We start from the raw sequence: 22,321 nt of genomic DNA on the forward strand, positions 1-22,321 counted from the left end.
GGGTATCATCAGTATGCCGATGATACCCAACTTTTCATTTCGACCCCAAACCACCCCAGTGATGCCCTCGACGTGATGTCCCGGTGCCTGGAGGCAGTCCGGGTCTGGATGGGGAGGAACAGGCTTCGACTCAACCCTGACAAGACTGAGTGGCTGTGCGTACCGGCATCTCGGGATATTCAGGATATCCCACCCCTCACTATGGGGGGTGAGTCATTACCTCCTGTAGATAGGGCTCGCAACTTGGGAGTCCTCCTAGATTCACAACTCTCCTTAGAAGACCATATTGTAGCTGTGACTAGGGGGGCCTTCGCCCTGGTTCGCCTGGTGCGCCAGTTGCGGCCCTATCTAGACCGGGATGCCTTACGTACGGTCACTCATGCGCTCGTGACCTCTCGTCTTGATTACTGCAACACTCTCTACATGGGGCTACCCTTGAAGACCACTCGGAGGCTCCAACTGGTACAGAATGCAGCTGCGAGAGTTGTACTGGGAGTTTCCCGATACTCCCATGTTACACCTTTGCTCCGCGAGCTGCATTGGCTACCAGTTGTCTTCCGGGTGAGGTTCAAGGTGTTGGTTATGACCTACAAAGCCCTTCATGGCATGGGTCCGGAATACCTTGGGGAGCACCTGCAGCCGGCGTCAACTTCCCTCCGCCCAGTACGCTCCCACAGAGAGGGCCTCCTCAGGGTGCCACCGGTCAAAGAATGCCGACTGGTGGCCCCCAGGGGGAGGGCGTTCTCTGTGGGTGCACCGGATTTATGGAACCATCTTCTGGTTGAGCTCCGGATGGCGCCCGATCTCCGCTCCTTCTGGCGCGATCTTAAAACCCATCTCTTTAAACAAGCTGGCCTGGCCTGATGGGACGGGATGGGATTTTTAATTAATGAATTTTAATCTTAAATTTGTATTAATTTTATGGGCATTGTTTAATTATGTTTTAATAATCTTAATTTTTGTATCTAGTTTTTTATGTATTGCCCTGTTCACCGCCCTGAGTCCCTAGGGAGAAGGGCGGTATATAAATTAAATAAATAAATAAATAAATAAATAATATCTCATCAAAGGCTAGCAACCTACTCCTAAATGAAAAGATTACTAGAAAGTAGGCATTAAGGAGGGACCTATCTTTATTTACTTACTGACAAAAGGAGGGCTGAAGTACATGCATGCTCTGTAACCCAACCCGCTTTCCTTGCAATAAGCCTGGGTGTAACTCTGTGAGAATCCAACTTGTTTAGTGCTGGGGCCATTTTTATATTCAGTGCAATATGCCTGGTTCTAGTTTCTTAAATGCTTTAAACCAATTTTGTAGATGTGTTTGTTTAGGTTTTAAATGATTATGAACTAGCTCTCTTGGTTTGCTGAGAGAGATTTGCTTTGGGAGAAAGTAATGATTACAGGGAAGGCAGAATACAGAAGTTCAAATTAAATATTTTGCTTTACTTCTTTGGTCTAGGCAGCAATCAGGATACAAGAATAACTATAATAGGCTATTCTGTATTTCCATTTACTAGTATTATAAATAGCTGAATTTAAGGGAGGCAGTTCTGCCTCCCTTAAACATTATTTTTTTTTGCTTTCTTTTGTATGACTGGTTTTCATATTTGCTTTCATCATTTCGAACATTCTCAAAGCTGACTTTTTTGTGGTACAATGTAGTCGTGAAGCTAACAGATCCTTTATTTGCACTGGGAATGTGTCCTAGGCCTATGTTACAAGTTCTTAACTTCATCTTAAAATGGCTCTTAAAGAAATCAAAAAATCAACCAGGATATTTAAATAGAAGAACATGCTACATAATTAAAATTTATTCATCCCAATATGTGAAAGATTTAAGTTAGTCATAGATCAAAAATAAATTGAGAAAAAGTGTAATTTCTTCTAATTTTTAAACGCTTTTAGCTTTTTGATTAGAAACACTGTTCTATGAAAAGCAGGGTTGCTTAGGCAAGATACCAAAAACCTATCAGGATCCAACATCATCAAATGATGTTCCTTCTAATTTATAGGATGCTAAGGAACCAATTAACAAACTTGATTTAAACAAGGTATATTTTACTGTTTCAAAGAAGAGAAAATAATAAATGATATAAAACAAGCATGCCACCTTCAAATCTGCCAGATGAAATCAATATAGTACATTTGATAAGCGAATTTTATACTGCACATATGTGGGGTTGAAAAGCCATCTTGTTTTCAGAGGGCCACAAAACGTGTTGCAGCAGACTCCTACCTAATATTAACAAATGGCTAACTGCCATCATTAATACATAATTTGAAATAATAACACAATCAAGGGATAGTCTGTTTCTCATTTTACCTAGGAAGCCCCCACATTTCCCATGCAGCAGTCACTGTCAGCCATTAACCATGTAGTAGCAATTAGACTGGTTTGTAATCCAACTTAGACTCCAGCTTCTTGGAATCCGCAACTTTCCTAACTGCCTTCATGAAGTCTTCCTGAACTACAAAGTCATGATCAGCACGAATAGCGAACATGCCTGCAAGAAGACAAGTGTGAAAAACATGTATTTATTGGAAACAAAAGGGCCTGAAACCAGACTCTGCACAATAGGCAAGATTTCCTTTGTGAACCACAAGAGATGGAGCTATAATAACTGCATAAAACTCTTCATTCCACATATTTTTTGTCAAATGCAGCAAGGATCTCCAACCCCCGGTCCCTGGACTGGCACTGGTCCACAGCATACTAGAAGCCAGTCCACACAAAGATGCGGAGCGGGAGGCAGGCAAAACCACACCCTCTCCAGGCTGTGAAAAAACCTCTTTCCATGGATGCTGCAGATGGCCATAAATGTGCGCTGGTTGCTGTGCACCCAAACTGTGATCACATGACTGCAGGGGTGGCAGTAGCCATCGGATCTTCAGACCTGGTGAGGTCTGTTAGAACTTTGAATGGTCCCTAAGCAATGGATCATAAGTTGAGGACTACTGTAAGGTTTATTTTAAATTATTACACCACCTTGATTTAACACACCAGATCTGGCATGGCAAGTTAAGACTTCATTCCACAAGTGGTGGGACCAAATCTATCTTGAGATGGGCTTTTAAGAGTTTGAAAGGGTGACCATGCAGTTTAAAATGCTTATTTTAACCCTTAAAACCACTCAAGCCAAAGAAATACAAAAAAAAATCTCACCCACTGGGTGTGCATGTGTGCATGCGCTGGCAGCCACACAAGAGAGGCTCGGATGCCACAAGTAGCTCCTGAATACTCTTTTGCACCCTATGTTAAACTAAGAACTAAAGAAAATAGAAAGAATTCATTACCTGCTTCAGTACAGACATTCCTTAGGTCAGCACCATTAAATCCATCAGAAAGCTTCACAATTGCTTCATAGTCTAATAGTAAGAGTCAAATGGCTAGGTTAATCAGAACTGTGACCCACAAGCACTGCCTGTTGTAAAGATGAGAACCAAATTTTCTGCTTTGAAATATCAAAGTATTTCTGGATCTTTTCACTACCTATCAAACTTCAGTGGAGCCGAGCAAGCAAATCAAGACTTCTGATGCTGACTGGAGTATTGCAATTCTAGAGCTATACAATAATATGGGAACGCTATTTTGAACTAGTTGAAGATTCTTCAAAACTTCCCTTGCCAAGATCGTATTTACAATTGGCTGTTTTGACTAGACTCTTTCCAACAGTAAGATGAATACAACTCTGGAAGCAGGGACAATCCATGGAGCATTTCTAAATTGCTAAACTTCAACCCCAACTAGGGCCTGCTTTATAGAGTACGCTGTTCTAAACCTCCAGGAGGAAAAGGAAATTATATAAAATAAACGAATACAGTATGTAAATGTTTCAGAAAAAAAAATAAAGGATTACACTTTAAAAAGCTATTGCATGATTGAAATTTCTGCCCTGAACAGTCCAAATTTACAATGAATTGCATTAAATACTGAACAGGAACTGTATAAAACAATGCCTTAAGATGTGAACATGGTCTTGGGAACTTACCTATTTCTCCATGTTTAGTTATAGGTCCAGCATGGATTTTCAGGATGTCTAACCTAGCTTGTTCATTTGGCAAATCAATATCTAGGCGAAAAGAATGTTTTTTTCCAATTACTAATTTTGGTTGTGTACCAAACAAAGGCAAAGGCTTATGCTGACATACTGAGTTTACTCACGAATCTTCCTATCCAATCTTCCGGGTCGCAACAATGCTGGATCTAGAGTATCTGGTCTGTTTGTAGCCATTATCATTTTGACTCTGTGTAAAGTATCAAATCCATCCATCTGATTCAATAACTGGAAAATATTGCAAGGAAGCATAAGCTTTAGTGAACTTTGGTATTTTTCCACCAAGAAGTTGTTTCCAACAAGACAGTTAAGAAATGTATTGACAGTTGTTGATTTGGATGGCATTTGTCACATTTCAGAAACACGGGACTTGGGATACCATGACACAACCTAAGAATCCATGAGAATTTTAATTCTCGGTTAGAAAGAGCATCTATGAAAGTTGCAATTTTTGCAAATATGAAAATATTAGCTTGTTCCTCTGGCCAGAGCACTTTGCAATAGAAACTTTATATGAAGGCCATTTATTTTATGAAATGTTGATATACCAAGTGAAGGAAAAGTAATTTTAAAAAAGTTACTTAATCATATCTCTATGTATATAACTGAACAATATAAAGCCACCATTTTATTCAGAATAAGTTAAGAGCACACCAAATAAAGTGTAGAAAACCAAACTGAACTAAATACTTCACTTTTTGGTTGCCTGCCTAAAACTAGTGTTTGACTTAACACATATTAAGTTTTACCTCCATTAAAGTTCTCTGGATCTCTCTGTCAGCTGAAGTTCCCTCAGAAAAACGGCGACCACCTAGAGCACGGAAGAGTAGTTGGTATTTCACCAAGTAGAACATTTGACATAAGGTTTTAATTTAGAATACAGCCAAATATAAAATGGAATCCAGTATTTCCCAAACTGTCCGATGATAAGCTAACTTACGTAGGCATTAAGATTTAAAAAGTATTTGTCCAAAAATAAACCAGTTTTAGCTGCAGCTCCCCTCCCTCCTTTGACATGAAAGCCGGATGGGTGACTTTGGACTGCTGTTTCAGCTCAACCCACCTCACAGAGTTGTCTCCAAAGGAAGCAGAAAGGAGAATTAGATATGTTGGCTGCCTTGAGTTATTTATAAAAATAACCAATACGGGTTAAAAGTAAAATAAATATTATTGTGGAATTTTTGCTGAAGAAAGGAGTCCAATGCTAAGAAGAAATGATAAAAACTTTATTGGGGGGCAGTTTCCAATGCAGAGAGAGAGAGAGAGAGACCCTGAGCAATAGAAAGGTTGTTGTACACTTTGAGGTTTGGAGGGGAGAAATTCAAAGGAGTTGATTCACAAATAGTTTTTTTTTTTTGAGGAAGCGAGACAGGTGTTAAGACAGGGAGAAAGGCTTTTCTGTTGCAAAACTAGTTACACCTCTGTGACAAATGGAATTTTGAGACAGCCAGGCGCCCACGCATAGTTATGATGAGCTCCACCATTAGATGAGCCTTTGGGGGATGCGTGAGAGCTTTCTTTTCCTTTGCAAATGGAGGAAGCAGGAACAGCAGAGAGAGATGAGAGAAAATGTTTACAACAGGAGATAGAGGGGAGGAGGACAGAAAGAAAAGACCAAAAAAAAAAAAAGGTGGTGGGAGAGTTCAGAGAAGTGTTTGCAGCTTTATTATTTTTCCATCACAATGGATTCGTCAGTTATGTTCCAGAATGGCTGCTGATAGCAATACCGTAGTAACATATTGGACTTTTAAGTGTCACAAATCTTTGGTATAGTGCAGGGGTAGGCAACCTTGGCTCTTTTATGACTGGTGGACTTCAACTCCCAGAATTGGCTGGCTCAGGAATTCTGGGAGTTGAAGTCCACCAGTCATAAAAGAGCCAAGGTTGCCTACCCCTGGTATAGTGACAAGAATAGTTACACTGTTGGTTTTTTTCATTCTCAACTCCTGCTAAGTTCACTTTCCCATTCCAATCTTGAAACTGCAGGAGCACAGCAGTTCTTTGAGCAGCTAATTAAAAAAAAACTCGACACGCTCTCAGATTTTAAGAAGCCTGCATCCTTACCAATAGCATCAATTTCATCCATGAAAATGATACAGGGCTGATGGTCCCTGGCATAGTTGAACATTTCTCTGATCAGCCGAGCGCTTTCCCCAATGTATTTATCTACAATGGAACTAGACACAACCTGTGAAAAAATGATCGATGAGTGACGCTTGAAAGTCAAACAGGTTTGGGCTAAGAGTTCAGGAAAAAAAACACACCCCTATTATTTTACCTTTAAGAAATTGCAATCCAGCTGACTGGCAACAGCTCTAGCCAGGAGAGTCTTTCCTGTTCCTGAAGTGAGAATATGCCAAAGATTCAAGAAGTAAAGAATCAACGTGACAGACATATAGTTGAGGTTACACGGTGAAGCACTACAGTGCACAGACCTTCAAGGGCCTGGCTTTGGTAGCATATTGGGGCTGAACTCGTAAAGTGGATAAAACCACTTTAATTACCCACAATTAATATTATTATTCAACCTACTTGTTTTTAACAATTTCCCCCCTTTAACTCAGTTAAAATTTAGAAGCCAGCAATTTCTGCTGGAGATGGCACTCTTACTAAAATGAAATATGGGCCTGGGACAAGAAAGCCTAGGTTTGTAAAAAAATAATAAAAAAATCTTGACAGATTTGGAAAAACCTGTTCTCTCAACCTGGGATGACCTTTAACCAAAAAAGCGCACTTCTAAATGCCTTTCTCATGAGGCAGGAGTATGATATTGAATCTTATAAAACAAATTAGAAAATAAAACCATTCTTCTAGAAAGGATTTTACAAGCTCTAAAATATACACAACTGTACAGGACTAAAACAATCCTACATACCCAAATATCCAAAATAAAATCCTTGCAACAAAAAGCTTCACTATTCAATCAGCTCTATTTCAATCTTGTTTTCCTCTGGCATCTGCCATAAGTCTATTTCATTTTTCTTAGAGAAATCCTTTCAGAACAAAAGGGATAAGGCCATGTGCTTGAAATAAGCAGACTATGGGTCTTCCAGATAGAATAATACCCCTCACCATTTGCATTTGGTACATTCTGTACCAAATCAGATTATGTCTTTGTGAAATTATATCTTCCTTTATGAAGTTGCATACAATTTGTATGGGGAAAGGGGATGGTAATTGAGCATTTATGCCAAAGATTCTGAAGACACATCAACTTAATTCTGTCTCTTGTCTTCCAGGATCTTCTCAGAACTTGTAATCTTACACTTGGACTTGATAGCATAGAAAAACAACTATTTGTACATGAACTAAGAATGTGCACTGGAGCCAGTCAGAAAATAAATATCCCACATGATGTACCTCTTTGCTAAGGCATAAGAGACAGCCATGCAAACTTATTAAAGTGGGCCTACCTGGTGGGCCATACAACAAGCAGCCTTTGGGAGGTATAATCCCCACACGTTGGAATAATTCTGGATTTGTCAGGGGTAACTCTATAACCTGCAAAGAGGAAAATCTGTGTTTGTGCTCAAGTAATTCAAAGTGCACCAAAAGATACAAACTTTGTGTCATTTACACAATCTTCTTTCTAAAACTCTCATAACAGTCTGTAGTCTTTTACACTTCAGATAGATTTCTTTGAAACAAACTCACTGCATTGTGAAGTTTGGTTAAAGCTCCTAGTTTTAAATTTTAAAACCTCAGCAATTCCATTTATGTATTTTCCTGACATTCTGCAATGGGCATCTAATTGACACTGCAGTGTCAAATATTTTTCCTCTTGCAAAGATACAAGTAGCTTAGCCATAACTAGAATACAGGCTGGTATAATGAAGAAACATGTACCTCTCTTAGTTCTCTGATTTGTTCTGACAATCCACCAATCTCAGAATAAGACACATCTCCAGGATCCTCATGAGACATGTTGTAAACAAGTGGATCAACTTCTCTTGGCAAATATCTAAGTATGTGAAGCAATTCCAGTTATCCAATCCGATGATGATTCTGCTCCAGTGATTTTTTAAAAAAGTAATTTCCAAGTATTTCCCCCACCCAATGAAGACAAACAAATTACTATGTTCTATAATGGTCTCCCAGGAGGGTTGTTAACAAGCAGCATAGAACTGTAGGTTAAGTGCTACTTGCACAAAAAGGAGGAATCCTAAGCAAAGCCTTTGGCTCATATTTCCTTCTCCCCCTTCCTTCCTGTATAATGAAGAAGGGGATGTTGCTTTCCATCCTTTTGATTTCTCTCATCTCCAATCTTAGCATACGAAGGCAAGATTTTACCTCATAATTGTTAAGGTGGTCATATCCAGTGCAACTCTCGTCCCAGGTTTCAATTTGCTTTTATCAAGCTGGAGGCAAAAAAAGGGCAATTATTAAATTTGCAGCAGCAGCATTATGTCAAACGTGTTCAACCAGGAAGTATTCACTTTGTATTAACTATACTGTTTTGGGGAGCTGGAGGGAGGACCCAAAAATATATTCAAAGCAGTACGTATGATAATGAATAAAAGCACAACAAAGCCCATTCAAATAACAGCAAACAACAATCAAAGTTGAAAATGTGCTGCTTGTACAAGGATGATTACTCTTTTTTCCATAGCAGGTGGATGTAGGCTGGACAATATTCACACACCCAGCCTAGGCCTGCAGAAATAAATTAGGCATTTCCCACTGGGAGCTGCTTAGGTAGGACACCAAGGCACAACTTAGTGCTACAACTTTAAATTCTATTTTGAGAAACCAACTCATAAACAAGATCTAGGTAGTCCTCAGTTTACAACCCTATTTAGAACCACTAAGCAAAGCAGTCACTAAATGGGAAATCATGTGACCACAATTGTGTTTCCCAACTGGAAAGAGATAAGGCTAGTCAGTTTCACATGTTTGGCTTTTGTTTGCCTTCTAACCACTCCCCAACCCCTTGGAATGGTAGAGCACTTGCTTACTATCTCGTACACGCTGAAAGTAATGCAATCATGCTAGCAACCCAAGGTTGGGAGCCATGGGTGTGATACACAGCTTACTCTCTTGAAATCCCTCACCAATGTCTGGTTTGGAATAGAATAGAATAGAATAGAATAGAATAGAATAGAATAGAATAGAATAGAATAGAATAGAATAGAATAGAATAGAATAGAATAGAATGGAATCTGGGACCTTGGAGGTCTTCTAGTCCAACCCCCTGCTCAAGCAAGAGAACCTATCCCATTTCAGACAAGCGACTGTCTAGTCTCTTCTTAAAAATCTCCAGTGATGGAGCGCCCACAATTTCTGGAAGCAAGCTGTTCCACTGGTGAATTGTCCTCACTGTTAGGAAGTTTCTCTTTAATTCCAGGTTGCTTCTCTTTGGTCAGTTTCCAACAATTGTTTCTTGTCCTGTCCTCTGATGCTTTGGAGAATAGTCTGATGCCCTCTTCTTTGTGCAGCCCCTTAAATACAGGAATACTGCTATCATGTTGCCTGTTTCTTCTTTTCTTTAGACTAGCTAGCCAAACCCAAGTCCTGCAGCCGTTCTTCATATATTTTAGTCTCCAGGCCTTTGATCGTTTAAGTTGTTCTTCTCTGAACTTTTTTCAGTGTCTCAACATCTTTTTTGTAATATGGTGACCAAAATTGTTTGCAGCATTCCAGGTGTGGTCTTACTAGGGTTTTATAAAGTGGTACTAAAACTTCGCGTGATCTTGATTCTATGCCTCTATTTATACAATCCAGGATTGTATTAGTTTTTTTGGCTGCTTCTGCACACTGCTGGCTCATAGTCAAGTGATCGTCCACTAGGACTCCAAGATCCCTCTCACAGTTACTATTTTTGAGCCAGGTCTCACCTAATCTGTACTTATACCTTTGCTTTTCTCCACATTAAAATTCATGTTGTTGGATAGGACCCATTGTTTGTCAAGATCTTTTTGGATCCTGAGTTTGTCTTCAGGGTGTTGGCTATTCCTGCAGTTTAGTGTCATCTGTAAATTTGATGAGTTCCCCTTCTATTCCCTCATCTAAGTCATTGATTGAATGAAGAGTACTGGGCCTAAGACGGAGCCTTGTGGTACCCCACTGCTTACTTCTCTCCATGTGGATATAGTACCATTGAGGACTACTTGCTGAATATGGTTTGTCAGCCAGGTACAGATCCCTCTGGTGGTGATGTTGTCTGTCCCACCTTTTTCTAGCTTACTAAGCAGCAGGTTGTATCTACTTTGTCAAATGCCTTACTGAAGTCTAAGTATACTATGCTCACAGCGTTTCACTGGTCTACTACTAATTTAGTCACTGGGGGGGGGGGGGAGAATCAGGCAAAGAAGAAATTGACTATAGAAATCATTCACTTTCCTTCTTCTCCCTCATCCTCCCAAGAGTGGAGAAAGATATTTCAAGAAAGCAAGCTGTTTGCTTTTCTACACATCAAAAGCAACAGTGCTAGGCTGCATTAACAGAGGGATAGAATCAAGATCAAGTGAAGTACTAATACCACTTTACAATGCTTTGGTAAGGCAACACCTGGAATACTGCATCCAGTTTTGGTCACCACGATGTAAAAAAGATGTCGAGACTCTAGAAAGGGTACAGAGAAGAGCAACCAAGATGATTAGGGGGCTGGAGGCTAAAACATATAGGGAACGGTTGCTGGAATTGGGTATGTGTAGTTTAATGAAGAGAAGGGTGAGGGGTGACACGATAGCAGTATTCCAATATCTCAGGGGCTACCACAAAGAAGAGGGAGTCAAGCTATTCTCCAAAGCACCTGAAAGCAGGACAAGAAGCAACGGATGGAAACTAGTCAAGGAGAGAAGCAACCTAGAACTAAGGAGAAACTTCCTGACAGTTAGAACAATTAACCAGTGGAACAACCTGCCTCCAGAAGGGGTGAATGCTCCAACACTGGAGGTTTTTAACAAGAGACTGGACAGCGATTTGCCTGAAATGGTATAGGGTTTCCTGCCTGAGCAGGGGGTTGGACTAGATGACCTCCAAGGTCCCTTCCAACTTTATATTATTATTATTATAAGATCAAGCACGGAAAGATGTCCTACAGAAATTATTTAGTTTTTTCCTCTACCTCCCTACTCCTCATGGAGCAGAGAGATTGGAGAGAAAGAGACTTCAAGAGACTACTATTTGCATTCTGTACCTATGGTTCCCAGCTCCAGATTGCCAGCATGACTGCATTGTTTTCAATGTACAGAACAGCAAAGCTTACTTTCTTTCATCTCCAATCTCTCTGACATGGGGAAAAAAAACATAGCTCAAGCACAGGACTGATTGTAATGATGATCACATGACTGAGAACACTATGAAGACCAAGTGGGTTGTAAAGTTATTTTAGTTAGCACTGTTGGAAATTCAAATAGTCATTGAACAAATGATTGATAAGCAGCTACTACCTGTACTCACCTGACGACGACAGCCAACTACATATCTTGGTCCATTTGTTGCTTTGACAATGACTAAAAGTAGCAAAGAAAAACAGGTGAGTGTGTATTATTCAACCATGACTTTAAAATAACACTTATGTGCCATTATAACTATGCTACTCATATTTCAAATCCAAAAATTATTTTAATAATTGAAGAAAATTAATAAAATAGTATCCCCATGTACTTACATTTCTCTTCTGTTAATTGTTTAAGAACCTCACCAACAATCTGATTTTTAAAGGAAATGGAAAAATACGCTATTAGTATAATCTCCCTGCCTGTTTGAATTTCTGAAATGCAAAAGATCAGTTGGCCTTGATACAAAGTCACAATGCCATTAGTAACCATCATACGCTATTAGGACTACTATTCAAACAGAATGAGACATCTGCCTCAAGCAATAGCTCTGTGTTGTGAAAAGGCAACAAAATAATAGAAAATTATATTTAATTATTATTGACAGAGGAGAGAAAGATCTTTAGGATGCCAAAATAACTTGACAAGCTTTGTGCATTCTAACTTGGGAATAGGATATCATCTGTTGCTCGATTTAAGGCAATAACATTTCTGGAGAATGTACGAGTACTTCAGATCTCCCATGAACAGCTAAGGAGTCCTCCCTGAACTCTGGGGAGGTACCCATTAAAAACACACAATGTTGACATTTGTTCCTCAACAAAGAGCCAATCACAATTTTCAGAAAATTTGCTTTTTTACATTAAACCAGCAGTTCCCAATCTTTGCGGCTTGGCAGCCAGGCTTGGGGGAGGCAGTGGGGAAGTGGGCCATGTGAATGGGAGACTGCTGTGCACCTGTGCACAACTCATCTTGCACAAGTTGAGCTGCATGGGTGTCTGCACATGTGCAGGCATGCTGCTCGTGTGGCCCGGTTCCAAGTAGGCCACGGTCCGGTAGTGGGCCTTGGCCCAGGGGTTGGGGACCCCCGTGTTAAACAACAGTATAATTCACTGAACACTGTGACTGTATGAACGCTCACCTGTCCAACACTTTGTAGAGCTTTGAGGTCATTTTCTGATTTTTCATACTGCTTGGTAAGTTCCTTTAGTTGTTCCCTTACTAAGATAGAAGAACACTGCTTTCAGGTAAAATTCATACAATCCATGCTAATAGTTGTTACTGTCTGTTCTTCCATTTCTATCCTCAGAGGGGAAAAATTAAGATGTAAAATTTTATTCTTGGACCATTGTATAGTACATTAAAAGTGTCTTGCCTAGGTTTCTTTGATAAATACCTTGTATATTGTATAAAATAGAAAGACAAATGGTACATTCAGGCAATTATGTGTAAAAGTTTAACATTTTCTAGAAAACTGAGAAAGAGACAAAAGGAATTGGCTCTCCCATATTTGATTCTAATGAATATCTAAGAGCTTGCTGAAGCCCGGGTATAGCACGGAGACGGCATTGGTCGCGCTGGTGAATGATCTCTGGCGGGCTCGGGAGAGGGGTTGTTCCTCTGTCCTAGTCCTATTAGACCTCTCAGCGGCTTTTGATACCATCGACCATGGTATCCTACTGCAGCGTCTCAGGGGGTTGGGAGTGGGTGGCACTGTTTTACAGTGGTTCTCCTATCTCCTGGGCCGCTCGCAGTCGGTGTTGATGGGAGGGCAGAGGTCCGCGCTGAGGTCTCTCATTTGTGCAGTCCCTCAGGGGTCGGTCCTCTCTCCCCTCTTGTTCAACATCTATATGAAGCCGCTGGGTGAGCTCATTCGTGGTTTCGGGATGGGGTATCATCAGTACGCTGATGATACCCAGCTTTTTCTTTCCACTCCGAACCAACCCAGTGATGCCCTCGATGTGATGTCCCGTTGCCTGGAGGCAGTCCGGGTTTGGATAGGGATAAACAGGCTTCGACTCAATCCTGCCAAGACTGAGTGGCTGTGCATACTGGCATCTCGGATCAACCGCTCTATTCCATCCCTAACTATGTGGGGTGAGGTGTTACCCCCCGTAGATAGGGCTCACAACTTGGGCGTCCTCCTGGACTCATGGCTCAGTTTGGAAGATCATATAGGAGCCGTGGCCAGGGGAGCTTTTGCCCAGGTTCGCCTGGTGCGCCAGTTGCAGCCCTATCTGGACCGAGATGCCCTACGCACAGTCACCCATGCGCTTGTGACCTTCCGGATAGACTACTGCAATGCTCTCTACATGGGGCTGCCCTTGAGGACCACTCGGAGGCTTCAGCTGGTGCAGAATGCAGCCGCGCGAGTTGTGATGGGGGTCTCCTGATACTCCCATGTAACGCCTCTTCTCCGCGAGCTGCAATGGCTTCCAGTTGCCCTCCGGGTGAGATTCAAGGTGCTGGTGATGACCTATAAAGCCCTAAATGGCACGGGTCCGGATTATCTTAGGGAGCACCTGCTGCCAGCATCAACTTCCCATCGTCCTGTACACTCCCACAGGGAGGGTCTTCTCAGGGTCTTGCCGGTCAGGGAGTGCCAGCGGGCGATCCCCAGGGGGAGAGCGTTCTCGGTGGGCGCGCCTGCCCTATGGAATCAACTGCCTGTGGAACTCCGGATCGCCCCCGACCTTCGCTCGTTTCGCCGGGACCTAAAAACGTGGCTATTTGAGTTAGCTGGCCTGGACTGAGGGGTTTTATGGTTTTAAATTTTAAACTCTTTTGGGGCTATTAATTTTATTTTATTTTAATTTGTATATTGCACTGTTTTAATTTGCCCTGTAAACCGCCCTGAGTCCCTCGGGAAAAGGGTGGTATATAAATCGAAACAAATTAAATTAAATTAAATTAAAAACAGTAGGAAGCACAGGAGGCAGTAGCTATGGAATCTTAAGATCATACTGCAGAACAAAAATTGGGGGTATAGTCATATACAGATGCTAAATTTCAGGAGAGCTAACTTCAACAAGCTTTAAAAGATACTACTGGGTGAGCTCCCATGGAAAACTTTCCTCTGATCAAAGGGAGCACAAGAGAGTTAAGAATTTCTCAAAAATAAAATACTGAAAGTGCAACTGGATACCACTTCAATGAGAAGGGGGGAAAGGGAAGCAGCTTAGGAAACTGCTTGAAAGAATCCACTAGCCAAAGAACCACTGCTGGAAATGGAAGATCACCAGGGAGGTATACTAGCAAGTAGGTATTATCTGCAGAAGAAAAAATCAGAAAAGCCAAAAGACATTTAGATTCACAAGAGAAGTTGAAAGCAACAAAAATGGGTGGTTTTTTCTGCTGTATCAGCAGCAAAATAAACAAAACAGAAGGAGTAGGATCACTGGTAAGAGAAAATGGTAAAAACAAATGACAAGAAGAGGGCAGAACTCCTCAACTTCTACTTTATTTCTTTTCTCCTCATAAAAATGAAAATATATTGAGAATAACTGACCAAAAAAGGGAATGGTAACCCAAGGCTAGTTAAGGCATGTTTAGGGAACACCTGCATACCATAATTGAATTTAAGTCTCAAAAGCCAATTGTATCCAAAAATCTGGAAGACGTTCACAGATGTGATTTCAGAAGTTCCTTTCTGTGACCTCTGAGAAATCACGGAGGATGGCCAGTGCCCAAGAGTCAGAAAAAGGCACCTATCTTTTTACAGCTTCAGTATCTGGATACTATAAAGGTCTGGATGGGGAAAAACAGGTTGAAACTCACCCCTAGCAAGACAAAGTGGCTGTAGATTTAAAAACCGACTGAGGCCGAACAATACCAACTGTAGTTCTTGATGGGATTCTGCTCCTCCAGAAAGAGCTGATGCACAATCTGGAGTGCTTCTAGACTGTCAGCTACTGAAATAACAGATGCAATTCAAGTTGTTGGTGACAATCTACCTGTCCAAAATATGCCTTTAGTGTGTATTTACTGAGAGAACACCCTACCCTAAATAGGGTGTGATAAGAGGAAACATGGAGATCAGGTTTCTCCACCAGAGCTTCTATCTGGTGGAATATTGTCCCATCAGAAATAAGAACGTTGCAGCCCACCTGACCATCTCATTTTTACCAAATTTTGCCAAATCTCAACTTTCTTCTATATAAAATATGCATGAGGGAGTGGGTTGCTACAGGTAGGTAAGGAGGCCTAATGGCACCTGATAGAAGTCACCTCCTCTCAGCTTATGTTTTCTTCTGCACTGCAAGCACATACACACTTCCACACGCTTAATATAAATATTTTAGATACTTGGTTCAGTTTTTACCATTTTATTTGGCTTTTCTATTTTGGTGGAAGGTTTCTATTTTTCATTCTGTTTAGTTTTTTTTAGCTCATTAACTGTAGTTCATTAACTGTCTTTAGTATTTCATTGCTTATTTACCTTTTGTACTGTATTTTATTTTTGTAATCTTTGTTAGGCTTTTTTGAAGCAGTTGTCTTGGGAGTTTCCCGGTACTCCCATGTTACACATTTGCTCCGCGAGCTGCATTGGCTACCAGTTGTCTTCCGGGTGAGGTTCAAGGTTTTGGTAATGGTTTTTAAGTCCTTACATGGCATGGGTCCGGAATACCTTGGGGACCACCTGCTGCCGGCGTCAACTCCCCTCCGCCCCGTGCGTTCCCACAGAGAGGGCCTCCTCAGGGTGCCTCCGGTCAGAGAATGTCGGCTGGCAGCCCCCAGGGGGAGGGCCTTCTCTGTGGGCGCCCCGGCTTTATGGAACCAACTGCCGGTGGAGCTCCGGATGGCACCGGATCTCCGCTCCTTCCGGCGCGGGTTAAAGACCCATTTATTCGAACAAGCTGGCCTGGCCTGATGGGGGAACGTCTGGGTTTTTATGGGTTTTTTATTAATTGTTTTAATTGGTCAATTTATTTAATCTTTTTTTTAACTTTTGTATCTCTATTTATATGCCCTGTTCACCGCCCTGAGTCCTTCGGGAGAAGGGCGGTATAAAAATCTAATAAATACAAATACAAATACTGCATATTACATGTAAATCTGGAGGAAATGTGTGCAGAATATGGAAGCCAAGAGAACAAGGTAATTTGTTTTTGTTCCACACATAAATCTCAGCTACCTCTCCTTTCCTTTTTATCTCTCATTTTTCATTTCTTACGTTCCTTTAAGATTAATGAAACAAAATTAGACCTTTATTTTATTTTTTTTAAAATAAACCTGTTATAGCTGAATTCATATATTACAAACTCAGGGTTTAATAATGGTTGGTTGAATAAACCACAATTCTCTGCATTCACAAATCTATTAAACTATGAACCATGATTTTCAAACTATTATGACTACACAACATTCTACACTAAAACCCAACCGATATTTCTCATCCATATGAATTTTATGCTGAAATCGGATTTAAATTCATTCTCAGCCCTGGAAGTTCACAAAACCTGTCAGTCCATTAAGTCGTCATCTTAACTTACTTCACAGGATTGTTACTATTGGGAGAGATATGGAAGAAAGAACGCTGCATGTAGTAATGTGGGCATCGGAAGGAGTGGCAGGATGTAAGTGCAATGATTAAAATGAAATTATTTATTTTATCAAATTTAGAACAGCCCATCTAACTCACGGAGCGACTCCAATGTACCCTCCTAATCCTGTATTTCAGGGTCTGACCGCAGAGAGTAAATGTCCCTAAGGAAACACGCACAGGATCTGAGTGAGGAAAAAAATCTGAATATTATATAGATTAAGACTTTTCACTCCAACGCGTCTTCCCCACTCTGTTTGATATAAGATTATTAAGAAATCTGGTTCTTTGGGGATCCCGAGAGAGGGATGAAATCAGGGAGAAGTATAGAGACCAGGCGTCCTTATCCGTCACTGAGGAGTCACTCACGCTCCTTGAGGCGCCCATCGATCTCCTTGTGCTCCAGCAATTTCTTGCGATAGTCTTGCAGAGCCTTGTCTCGCGGCTCCGCCATGATGATGAGACGAAAGCCGAGCTATACCGGTGGTAGTGCGCAAAGGATGCCGGGAATGACGGCCCCAACCGGAGAATCTGCTTCCTCTGCCTGGGGTTTCCTGCTTAGGGTTTCCTCTTTCCGAATGGCACCTTCTGCCAGAACGCCCCCTGCTGACTTGGAGGGGAACTGCTTAGAAAAAGAAGATGAAAAACCGAACTAGCCAATGTTCATGTAATACGATACCGATAAATGATTTAGATTTAAGACGGTTCACTATCATTGTGGGAAACGTAGAAAATTGATATAGAATAATGGATGTAGGTCAAATGTATAAATAAATTCAGAGGGCTACGATTAGGGGTTAGGTACACCATGGAAGTATTGATGGGGAATGCATGGCTTTGCTATCATTCTCATTTTGAAGGGGGGAAAAACCCACAACCCCTCTGAATATTGTTTATGTTTATTGTCCCATTACTTTCCAAATTATTGACATATAATACAAAATATAGACAACTGCAACAGGGCAAAAGTAACATGTTCCAGAACAAAATCAATATGTGAATTGAATTCTGTCCCCAAGGGAACCATTATGGCACTTGTTCTCACTTGCATTTTGAGTGCCATATCTATATAACATTCATATACTGAACATTACAATTATTTCTGCAAGAAGGAGGTTATCCAGAGTGGAAAAAAGTGCCTTTTTCATCAACAAGGTTAAATAGACCCCAGATCCTTCCCTCCAAGGATTCTGCACCCTCTCAAACACAACTTGGTGCTCTTTGACTTTGGTTGTTTTCTTGCAGACTATGAGTTCCTTTAAGCAAGCAAGGCTTTAGAAGCTGTTTATACATTTCTATTTGATCTTGAAAAAGCTAACTGGAGCGGGACCACTTATTTCGATGGGAGCTGTTATGTTTCGGGTTCGGACAAGCAGGAAAGACGCCAGGCAGATGAGTACAGAAAAATAGTTGCTTTATTCATAACTAGAACTGTACTGAGTTAATGATAATGCTGATCATTTGGAAGTCATCGATAGGATAGCCTTTTTCACCCAGTTCTTTTCTTATTCCTTTCATTTTAGTTAAGTGTTCTCCAATATGTTCACCAGGTTTTAATCTAGAGCCATGGAACTCGGACAAAAGCAAACATGTAGACTCAATAGATGTAGGCCGATAACATGCTTCTAATTGAGTCCAAATTTGTTGAGCAGTTGCATCTTGTGAAAACGTAAGCTGTAGTTCAGTGTCCATTGACATCAATAATGTTGTGTATGCTTTATTATTTAAGTCCCATATGTCAGGAGTCTATGGCTGGTCAGGAGGATTAATTACCATGCAATGGGTACCTTCTCTGCGAAGCAAAATATGGCCGACTCTGGAATGTGCATACCAGCAGAGTCTCTCTCCTGCTGCTTAATCATTGATGCATATGCCTTTGCCTGTTGTAGACTCTGCTCAAAAGCCTCTATTTCAGGGGTGTCAAACTCAATGTCACTGAGGGCCGCATCAGCATTGCGGTTACCCTCAGGGGGCCGGGTGGGTGTGGCCTGGGTGGGCGTGACCTACTGGGTGGGTGTGGCCTGGGTGGGACAGATCTGAGGGTCTATGGCAGAAGGAGGGTCTCTGGGCCAAGGTTTTGTGCCAGCCCATGGCAGTTCCCCAAATAGGTCATCAGATGGAGCAAAGAGGCTTCTTTGCTCCCCTGCAGCAGCCCCATTGGCGAGAGAGTTTTATGGCTAGGGAGGGGCCGAGACCCCCCATAAATACCTCTGCCCAGGGGCTGCTTCTTTGTTCTGCATCTCTTTTCTATCTTCTCACTTGCATGCATTCTCTATCATACAAGCATGGATGCTTCCATGCCATATAGCTCTTTTTATATAACCTGTCGATGAATAAAGCTTCATAATGACTGCATTTCTGCATTCTGCCTATTTTACTTGGAAGCACCTTAACGTCCCATCGATCTCTTGTGAAAGCTGCTTCACAAAGGCAGTGGGGGCCGTTCCCTCACTGTTTCCAGGATGGCTTCGCGGGCCACATGAAACCACTTGGTGGGCCGGATCCGGCCCCCGGGCCTTGTGTTTGACATGTCTGCTCTATTTGTTCAAAATAACTTTGCACAACTTTCTCATGCACAGTTTGTTCAGGACTAGGGAGATAATAAATTACTTCCTTCCCTAGTGAACCCTTAGGTCTGGCACCGAACCTCTCAAAATCTGCATGGGCCCCTTGAGCGACTGCCTGTGCTCCATCAGTATAAACTATTTCTGGAGTGTCAGCTTGAGGGCTTGTAAAATCAGAAAACGGTGAGACTGACCTTAACTCAGAGGCTGCATTCTCTTCTCCAAGACGTGTAGCAGATGCGAGGGGAGTCTATAAACTGGAAGGGAGATGTCTCTGTGAAATAACTGTCTCCTTCGCAGCAGATTGATAACGGGTCTTCTTCTTTTTCGTTGGCATATTGCAGCAATTAATCACAGCTTCCTCAGTCGCTGGACTAATTTACTGGCTAACAGCCTATAAGCTTATCAGTAGCAATAAATCTTGAAAATAAAAACAAACCATCCTCTGCTACCATTGTCAGGGATATAAATTAATACTTCCCTATCAGAGGGCGATGAACCGTGGTTCATTTGACGCATGGTAAACATCAGGTAAAAATAAAGAAACCCGAGGCATATTCTACTGTATATAAAACTTTAATTGAAAAACAAACAAAGAAGCTAACTGACTACATCCTCTCATCAGACAGAATACAAAAAGAAGAAAAAAAAAGTAAAGAAAGAAAACTTTTGTAGACATGCGCACTTAACAGCAGTGCTAGGCATGAAACCATAACATGTCTGGACATGTGACAATCACCTTGGTTACATTGATTACTATGCAGCTGGCAGAAAACAGAGTGAGACGTGCGTAGCTGACAAACAGAAAAAAAACGCAGTGACAAGGGGTATCCATGCAGTCTTTATATAGTTTCCCATAGTCTGAACAACCAATCAGATTGAACCCATCATTCCCACCAAGTTGACTGCAGCCTGGACTGGAAAGTCCCATCTGTGTTGCTAGAGAACTGTTAGCTTTCCAGCATACACGTGATAAGGTCTTCCTAAAAGCTCAATACTTAACAGGAGCCACAAAGAAATCCCACTCTAGTACCCATACTAAAAACCAAAAAACCCCACAAACAACAATCCATGGAAGTGGCAACAGCAAATTACTACTATAACACTTCCAGAAAAACTGTATGAATTAAGTTATTAAATTATTAAGTCATTAGGAACAGAACTCAGTTTGAGTTCACTTCCTAATGACTTAGCTTACCCTTACCTTGTTTTTCTACAGGTTTCTCTTTTTAAGAATGTGGAAAGTACTGAAATTACTGGCTTATGGTATTCTGAGTGTCATCTGAGGTCAGCAGAAATCAAGACAATTTAGCAAGACTACTTTCAGTTTTAAAGGACTGGGGGAAGAGGGGACTAGAAAAAATGTTACATGGAAGTGCCCCAAATGCTAATGCTAATAATAAATTGTAACAATAGATTTTCCTCTTCCATCTAAAGTAAATGGCAAAGTCAGTGCAATTCCTGGGCATTAGTCCAAAGTAGACACTTTGAAATCTAGTTTAAAATTGATACTAAGTGTAGTGTATGCTGCTAGCATACACAGGAAAGGCCAGCGCAGCAGGGGGCTGGTCAGCTCCAGGCGATAACCGCTGAGGCGGGAAAAGCCGGATGGAGCAAGTTTGACAGCCCCCGGCATGGTCAGCTCTGGCGGGAAGCCAGGGTTTAAACCTATTGGCCACATGCACTGGCGGGAAGCCCAGGTTCAATTCTATTGGCCATCATTGACCTGGGCAGGTATAAGAAACACCAGGTAAACCCCTTTGTCCCAGATTCATTCCTGATCCGAATAAAAGAAATACTACCCAGCTCAAGTGTCCGTCTCTCTGTGCGACCACGCGACATTGCACTGGCGACGAGGATGGGATCCTGCATCGGACAACGCTAGCCACGGACAGAATCCAATCGGCAGCCCCGGATCCAGATGCAGGACAACCGAGACGACAAGATGACACAACTGGGTCAGTATCCCCTTTTCAATAGCGGCCGCCCTGAGGAGTGGGAAGCCTTCGTGGGGCAGATAGAATGCTACCTGAGGGCGAACGGGGTGAAGGAGGACCGGCAGAGAGCGGTGGTACTGCTCTGCAGCTGCGGCACAGAAACCTACCAGCTGGCGGTCGGCCTCTGCGCACCCGATGACATCCACTCCGTCAGCTATAACGAATTGCTGGCGAAGCTGTCTGAACATTTCAAGCCCGAGACGTCCGAGATCGCCTGGCGGTATCGTTTTGAAAAACGGGATCAGCGACCAGGTGAGTCTGCCAAACAGTATATGGCAGCTCTGAGGCTGGTAGCTCGCCTCTGCAATTTCGAAAATCTAGAAATTAGGCTGCGGGATCGGCTCGTTTGCGGGGTGAGGGACAGGAAGCTGCGCCAGAAACTTTTTGCTAAGCAGAAACTGACCCTGAGGGATGTCCAAGACGAACTCCTAGCCTGGGATGCAGCCGAGGAGCCCGAGACGAGGGAAGGCGGATCCATCCACCAGGTGAGAAGAGGCACCGACGCAGACGGGGCAGAGCTGGAGGTGGATGCCATCAACCGACCTCAGCGATCCTTCAACCCCGACCGAGACAACAGAAAAGAACCGAGACCAACCACGGCAGGCGAGAGAGACCAGGAGTGCAGATGCGGAGCGAGCGGACCCCGGTCTACCCAGCCTCACGGTCACAGCGCGAATCGCCCTCAGTCTACCCAGCATTGCGGCTGCAACTCCCGGTCTACCCAGAACAGCGGTTACGGACAGCCCCGGTCTACCCAGTGCTCTGGCTGTGGCGCGAGCGGCTCCCGGTCTACCCGCTGTGCAAGCTGCGGAGGACAGCATCCCCGGTCTACCTGCCGTTTCAAGTCAGCGAAGTGTCGGTCGTGCGGAAAAACGGGGCA

General features: G+C 42.3%; 1 protein-coding gene across 2 annotated transcripts; it reads right to left on the reverse strand.

Moving 5' to 3' along the window:
* Window positions 1-2,044: 2,044 nt before the first annotated feature.
* On the reverse strand, window positions 2,045-17,374 carry PSMC6 (proteasome 26S subunit, ATPase 6). 2 transcript variants are annotated; one of them, XM_083348677.1, is made up of 14 exons: window positions 17,250-17,374; window positions 12,480-12,559; window positions 11,671-11,710; window positions 11,460-11,512; window positions 8,349-8,416; window positions 7,905-8,019; window positions 7,472-7,559; window positions 6,337-6,398; window positions 6,123-6,246; window positions 4,808-4,869; window positions 4,166-4,286; window positions 3,993-4,073; window positions 3,298-3,369; window positions 2,045-2,507 (listed from the first exon to the last, which is right to left on the reverse strand). In XM_083348677.1, exons 1-14 carry the CDS (start codon window positions 17,332-17,334, stop codon window positions 2,389-2,391), a joined length of 1,170 nt encoding a protein of 389 aa, XP_083204803.1. In that variant the 5' UTR covers window positions 17,335-17,374; the 3' UTR covers window positions 2,045-2,388. The 2 variants fall into 2 exon arrangements, 1 of the variants encoding a protein (XP_083204803.1); XR_014490739.1 differs by lacking the exon at window positions 3,298-3,369 and adding an exon at window positions 3,167-3,270 and having other exon boundaries at window positions 2,309-2,507.
* Window positions 17,375-22,321: the final 4,947 nt, after the last annotated feature.

The sequence above is a fragment of the Vipera ursinii genome (assembly GCF_947247035.1).
Source record: "Vipera ursinii genome assembly, chromosome: 1".
In the NCBI taxonomy this organism is placed as follows: domain Eukaryota; kingdom Metazoa; phylum Chordata; class Lepidosauria; order Squamata; family Viperidae; genus Vipera; species Vipera ursinii.